Source organism: Silurus aristotelis, assembly GCF_946808225.1.
Source record: "Silurus aristotelis genome assembly, chromosome: 19".
In the NCBI taxonomy this organism is placed as follows: Eukaryota; Metazoa; Chordata; class Actinopteri; order Siluriformes; family Siluridae; genus Silurus; species Silurus aristotelis.
The window spans coordinates 14,285,687-14,292,884 of record NC_139592.1 but is presented as its reverse complement, the minus strand read 5'-3'; the positions used below and the strand labels follow the sequence as shown (position 1 = coordinate 14,292,884).

The window sequence follows — 7,198 nt, the reverse complement described above, 5'->3', positions numbered from 1 at the left end:
ATTCAATATTAAATGATCCATTTCCTCCATGTGTGCTAGCAAATTATATACAATACGTTTTATTAGTTCTTGGTAAAATATTAAAGACATTACAACAGATCAGGCCAGTTATCTACAGTACAAAATCTTTTCAGGGATCAAATTCAAAATATAAACAGGTGCCCTTCTGATTTCAGAACACTACAGTTAGGTCAAACATTCAAGAATATAAAAAAACATCCTAATGTTCTTTCTAACAAACTGGTTCAATTTATTTTCTGTTGTAGAAAACCAATCCAGTAATGCAGTCAGTTCTGATCCCTTAGTTGAGCACCGACGTTTGTTTTGCGCCGTTACCCAGTCACTAAAACTCCTTGTGAACATCTGCCAAAAGAAATATGCACTTTCTCAGGTCATAAACTTGGCATAAAAATCTGGTTGGCATTTTTTTTTTTAAGTATTACATTATACAGAAACGATGTATCTCAAGAACATACCGCTTTTCTTCAACAGCTCTCCTTTTCTACACCGAGCCATAATGTCCAGAAATTGATCGAACAGCTTCACATACTTGGCCAGACTAGTGTGCTTGTAATCTGAAGGAAAAAAATTAAATCCATAACCATCTATGTGACACAGCAAAATCTGTATCTAAAATTTCGATGAATTTTTAAGTGTTAAATATTCACGTTCAATAATAAGATTCAGTGCATGGTTGTGCCTACCTCGGAGTTTGCGCCGTTCACCAGGTTCGGTTTCGTTTTCTTTATCTTTCATTTCCTCCTCCTCGTCAGCATTTAGAGGTTTGTCCAGCTCTTCACAAATAAGGCTGCACACATAGAGAGCATACAGTAAGACCAGGAAATGTTTCTCAGTCCTGTTAAATTGTCTAATTGCGATCTGGAATAACCTTTGTATAATATAAAAAATAAATAGTTAAGTATGTCTTCTAAGGGACAATACACAAATGTGTATGGTTCTGTCAAGTAGACAAAAACATGAACATGATGAATAAGATGTGTCTTTGGTTACACGACGTACAGCGGTTATTACATCACAGTTATTTAGAAAATAATAGTTGTATTTTGTTATTTTCAGAGGACAGTAAATCTATACTGCTATACGAGCTGCACAATGACTATAAATATATCCAATTTTCATTTCTATAGTATTGTCGCTTAAGAAGAGATAAAGTTGTGGCTAAAACATGAGCGGGGTACTCACTTTTGGGAGATACTGTATATATATATATATATATATATATATATATATATATATATATATATATATATATATACATACACACACACACACACACACACACACGCACACATGCACAATCTCCCAAAAGTGAGTACACTTCTCATGTTTCAGGAATATGTGGGATATTATATAACTTTTTTTTTATTAAAAAATAGATAAAGATACAAATACATACCTGATTGTAGGAACCTCAAACGGGTCAAATTTGTCCAGATTTTTCAAGTCAATTGGTACAGAAATCCTACCTGAAGTGCACACAACAATAACGTGATAAAGGAATAACATACCATCATTTAAATACTAAAACGGTTCTGAATCCTTTTTTAAATCTGTTTAAGTTTAAGTGAAACCCAACAAAAAAGTTTTTGAGAAATTACTTTTTTACTTTGTCAGTGATGAGTATGCAGATATGCAGATATAAAGCATACATTAACATACATTTTAATTAGAAATTGTTTAGATTAAAAAAAATATATAGAACCAACTAAGATAGAAAACAAAACTCCTGAAGTAGTCGAAATTCTTAACAATTCGATCCAAACACAAACACACACACACACACACACACACCTTTACTCTTCATAAAGAGTTACGATTTTCTCACCTGTTTTAGGATGAACACTAAATGGACTTTTCAGTAAATGGTTGACTCCTTTACTAACATTAACATCCAGGCGTGGGTAACAGTACTGCAGCATGATCTCCTTATCGATGTGCTGCGGCCCCTTCTTACTGATAGTCTGTTCCACAAAAACATACCTCCAATTTTAAGAAATCTTTGTACTGTACATCATGTAACAAAGCAGAAATCTCACAAACAAGAAATTACATGTTATTCTAACATTTTGTACTTAAAAAAAAGTAATTATCAGTTGATTATTACTGATCTCAATTACAACAAATGCAAATGGATTGTTCCACTTTCCGATTTACCCTTTTCTGATGCACTACGAATCGTAGGTGGTCCCAGCGCTTCATCGGATTCTTCTCAGTCTCATAAGTGTTTAATAGCTCCTTTCTGATATGTGCATTCAATGTTAAAGAAAACGCTGAAATAGAACAACTCTGTTCAGGGCTAGTTTCACTTCAGAAATATATGGAGTTGAAACACAAAGCCTGATATAAAGGATATCTTCAGGTAACAAGCTGAGCACTTTGTCAACACTTGCTTTGCTGCCCATCAGGTCCTGTCCATCGATTGCGTACTGGGGGAAGTAGTGCTCCACGACAACAAGAGACTGGCTGTATAAAAGAACAGTTGAAGTATTAGACACAATTAATACAAAGGGCTGAATCAATACATCTAACAGTTTAAATATCTATACCAGTATGAGAAGTGTAAGAATGTACTGTGATTACTGGTTTCTTTAATGATGCATATGTTTGGTACGTCACCTGATGAAGGGGTGAATGGGGTCTGACAGCACTACTTTCTTCACAGTCTCCTCCCCACCCTAAATGCATGAATACACAAGGTTTTTGGTACAATGTTCATAAAATATAATCTAATTATTAAAAGACAATAGAACATAAAGGATTTGTAAATGTTATGATTATAGAAAACAGAGATTCATGGTAATTGAACAAACCCAAAATATATAGAAAGATTTGGTTAGACCCTGTCATCTACTGTATAAACAAGAACACACCAGAAGCATTTCAATTAATGGGATAAATCGGTTGCTTGTCTAGTCAAAGATTCTTCATTTGAGTTATGTCATGAAATTGTTTTGGGGTTTTGCATTATTTAATTTACTTACATTATATTGTAAACATTTCGCAGTCACCTGGTTATAGGTATGGTATTTGCTTTTTGAGCATCGCATTCCACATTTAGTCCCAATTTTCTCTTATAAGTCTCTCCACTCTACTGAGAAGATGTTCCACTAGATTTTGGTGTGCTTGTGAAGATTTGTGCTCATTCAGACACAGGGGTTTTACTATAGGCATGTACTGATGGTGGAGTGAGGAGGCCTGGGGTGCAGTCAGCATCCCAATTCATCCCAATGGTATTCAAGGGTCGAGGTCAGAGCTCTATGGCAGGAGATCTTCCTCTCCAACCAATGCAAAGTATATCTTCATGGAGTTTGCACATATGGCTGGAAAAATCAGGTGTCCCAATACTTTTGTCTGTATAGTGTATGTCCAAATTTACACGAGTGAGACGAGAACAACTGAAGGCCCAACATTAGTATTAAGAAATAAGTAGTAATCTTCTGTTCCATGTTTGGTGTGTGTATGTAATATCAGTGCATGTGAGTAAATGATTTTTTATAAAAAGTCTATAGATATGTGATGTATTTGTAGGATTCTAGACTTGCTGTGATCGTTCTATTTTTGAATTGCCATACACAAAAACATGGATTTCTATCAGTGAGCAAAATTCAAGGGATTATTTTTATTTTCAATTCCTTAGAATTGTTTTTTTTAAAGTTTCCTAAAAAGATATAAAGAGAAAAGTCAAACTTACCTTTACTAAGCTGAGGTACTCGGCCACAGCCGAACGAGCCGCCACTGACAGCTTCCTGGCGGCTTCGTCACAAACCCAGCAATGCACTCCTCTCCTGCCCGAGTAAACCCACAGGAGGTGCTGAAAGCCAAAGTCCTCTGTTCCACAACAACAAATGAGCAACATGTGAAGCTGCTCTTCCATACAGTAGCCTACTCTAGCTGTTTGGAGTCGAATCTTGTTTTCTATTTAGTATTTTTAATGAACTATGAGTAAGACTATAGAGCAGGCTGATTTTGTTCTGATTAATACATTAGGAATATAAGTCTGTGCTGTGTAACAAATATTTTTCTCAGCTTTATTTAATGATAAGGTTACAGAGTTATAAACAGTTCCTTAGCTCTTTGTCTCTTGCGTCTTTACCTCTCAGTGCCCGGTCCAGAATACGAATGGCAATGGTCATCAGAGTCCAGCACTTACAGCAAATATCTGCAGCACTAAATAAAAATTATTTAAGCACAATGTAACTATAGCAAATTCTACTGCTGGAAACAAGAAAGATCAGACAAAAAAAAAAAAAAAAAAAACGCCAAAAGGTACCTGCAGCAGCTTCTGACATCATCATAGTCTGTCATGTCAATATCAAAAACCAGCTCCTTCTCCAGAGCCTGGAAGGTTCCAGACTTCACTGTATTGTGTTGACTGGGCTGTTGGTCACAAAAACAAGGTTTCCATATTTCAGCTATAAATACATGACATATGTATGTGTATGAAATCAGGATTTGGTGTTTACACATCTGACAGCTTGGTACACAAAAGCTCACCCTGTGGCTGTAAACTGCACCAATGTCAATCTTATGTGGATTCATTTTCTGCATCTCCTTCTCCAGATCACTCTGGGTGCTGAACGATTGATAACGAACATAGATGTCATCTTTGAGTGTGAACGAGAACTCGCGATTCTGGAAGTAGTTCTTGGACACTGAAAAGGATAACAATTATTTAAAAAAATGTTTAATTAGTAACGCAAAACAACATTCATTAAGGTAGACAAATATACACTGACCAGGTATAATATAACAACAATATGACCAGTGAGTGAATAACATTGATTATCTCTTTATCATGGCACCTGGTAGTGGGTGGGATTTATTAGGCAGCAAGTGAACATTTTGTCCTTAAAGTTGGTGTGTTAGAATCAGGAAAATGTATGGATTTGTGCGAGTTTAACAATTGTTATAACTAGATAAACGGGTCAGAGCATCTCCAAAACTGCAGCTTTTGTGGGGTGGTCAGTATCTATTAAAAGTGGTCCAAGGAAGGAATAGTGGTGAACTAGCAAGACGGTCATGGGTGGCCAAGTTTTGCATGGGGAGCATGCGTGTGGTCCGATCCAACAGATGAGCTCCTACAGCTCAAACTGCTGAAGAAATGCTGTTAGGGTCAGGACTGCTTTGGCAACAAAAGAGGGACCAGCACAATATTAGGCAGGTGGTCATAAAATTATGCCTGATCATAGTGTATTAGAAAGAAAAAATATTTGGAGAATGAATATGGCTCTTAATAGGACTGAGTGCATATTGGTATATGTTGGCTGTGTTGCTGGAGATCACATCACATCACAGAATATCAAAGTTTTGGAACATCCAATCACAGATCATTATTGCATGCCCAACCCAAGCACTATTTGTACTTTGTTTATGAACTATCTCCCTGACAATATTTATAGCTGATTCAATCAATCATTATTTTTTCTGCTTTTACCACATGTATATATTTAATTAAAAAAAAACTCAGATTTTTTTTTTTTTATATAATTTTAAAGATCAAGTTCAAAGTTCCACGTTTTGCTTTGATGACAGCTTTGCACACTTTGGGACATTCTCTCAGTCAATCTCATGAGGTAGTCACCTGGAATTGTTTTCCTGTGGAGTTCTCAGAGGTGTTGAGTACTTGTTGGCTGCCTTTTTTACTCTCATGTTCAACTGATCCCAATCCATCTTAACTGGAGGTGACTCTGAATGAATCTGATGAGAGATTTCCCATGTGTTTTCCAAGCTGTCATCAAAGCTAAATGTAGCTACATTCAACAATCTGAAATATTAAACATATTCTAGGTTGTTTAAAAATGTTTTTGTTTACTACATAATAATTAAAGTTTGAATGTCTTTAGTATACAACAAAGAAAAAACACTGCAGGAGAAGGTGTGCCCAAACTTTTAAGAAACTCTTTTTCCTTCAGATAATACGAAAATGATCATTCAATTTATATATATATATATATATATATATATATATATATATATATATATATATATATATAAATAATGTCCTTGACGTCATCTGGCGCCTCGGGGTAACTTCCTGAGCACGCATTTACTACCTTCCCCTGAAAAGAACTGGTATCTCTGTTCACAGTTAGTAGTCGAACTGATAGAAAGACACTTGAAGCTGATGATCTCTCTTTATAAATAGGTGTAAATCTGTCGCTCTGTCTTGATTGAGTGTCAGCAGTCATCTGCATAAGCTCTTCTTCTTCCCTGTTCACGGAGCTAAAAGAACAGAGTGAGGAAAACACCGTTAGCCAGCAGACTCACCGCCACCGTAACTCAGCCACCGGTAATACTGTGCATATGGAAACAGCCTGCGGTAATAAAGCGGCAGTAAATCCGGTAAACACGCAGAGTCAAAGCCGGAGTTCGACATTGTTTAGTAAATAAACTACTGCAGCACAATGACAGCTCGATCAAACATCAGCGCGGGAAATAGAAGGAAGTGACGCAGGGAGGAGGAGTAAAAGTTGTTCGCGGTGCTGGCTTTACTGCTCTCTGCTGCCACCTACCAACTTGGAGATTATGCAGAGTCTGTCCTGGTGATAAACGCAGGCAATAATTAATACAATGTAAGCAACAGAAAAATAAATAATAATAATAACAACAATAATAATAATAATGTACATTTCCCATTGGGATGAATAAGGGCCACGCCCCCCATGTAGGCTACTAATAAACTGATCTATCTATCTATCTATCTATCTATCTATCTATCTATCTATCTATCTATCTATCTATCTATCTATCTATCTATCTATCTATCTAATGATAATAATAATAATAATAATAATAATAATAATATTAATAATAATAATAATACAAATGTGATCACACACATAATACTTTATAAATCCCACTAATCACACTCCTGCTTGCTAAATGATGTAGATGTTTAAATGTAGTGTTGTATATCTCTCTCTTAAAAAAAGGTTTTTTTTTTTTTTTTTTCCTAGTGAGTAAATATTTTTACTATTACACTGAAAATGTACACATTTTATTTCTTGTTCAAAGCTATTTAAAGTATCTGTAAGAATCATCCAACTGAAATCAGGGACATTAAACTGAACTGATTTAAATCAAATAAGGACAGACTGAGAGTGAATTGTAGTCGTATTTATATATTTAGTATTATTTATTTGTTTTTTTTTCTTTTAAATTTATATCTTTTATATTT

The 7,198-nt window shown here is 35.3% G+C and overlaps 1 protein-coding gene across 1 annotated transcript; it reads right to left on the bottom strand.

The window, feature by feature from the left end:
* Positions 1-33: 33 nt before the first annotated feature.
* Positions 34-6,507, bottom strand: prim1 (DNA primase subunit 1). Its single transcript, XM_083570425.1, has 13 exons — positions 6,289-6,507; positions 4,516-4,673; positions 4,292-4,398; positions 4,115-4,188; positions 3,713-3,849; positions 2,638-2,696; positions 2,375-2,484; positions 2,176-2,267; positions 1,847-1,982; positions 1,418-1,487; positions 705-808; positions 477-575; positions 34-363 (listed from the first exon to the last, which is right to left on the bottom strand). The coding sequence occupies exons 1-13, from the start codon at positions 6,395-6,397 to the stop codon at positions 344-346; spliced, it is 1,275 nt and encodes a 424-aa protein (XP_083426551.1). The 5' UTR covers positions 6,398-6,507; the 3' UTR covers positions 34-343.
* Positions 6,508-7,198: the final 691 nt, after the last annotated feature.

Excerpts from the sequence above, each read along its gene's own strand:
- prim1 (XM_083570425.1), bottom strand. The coding sequence starts at position 6,397 with ATGTCGAACTCCGGCTTTGACTCTGCGTGTTTACCGGATTTACTGCCG. Across the intron at positions 4,399-4,515 it reads GTGCAGTTTACAGCCACAGG|CCCAGTCAACACAATACAGT; the intron begins GTGAGCTTTTGT and ends TGTGACCAACAG. Across the intron at positions 4,189-4,291 it reads GATGTCAGAAGCTGCTGCAG|TGCTGCAGATATTTGCTGTA; the intron begins GTACCTTTTGGC and ends ATTTTTATTTAG.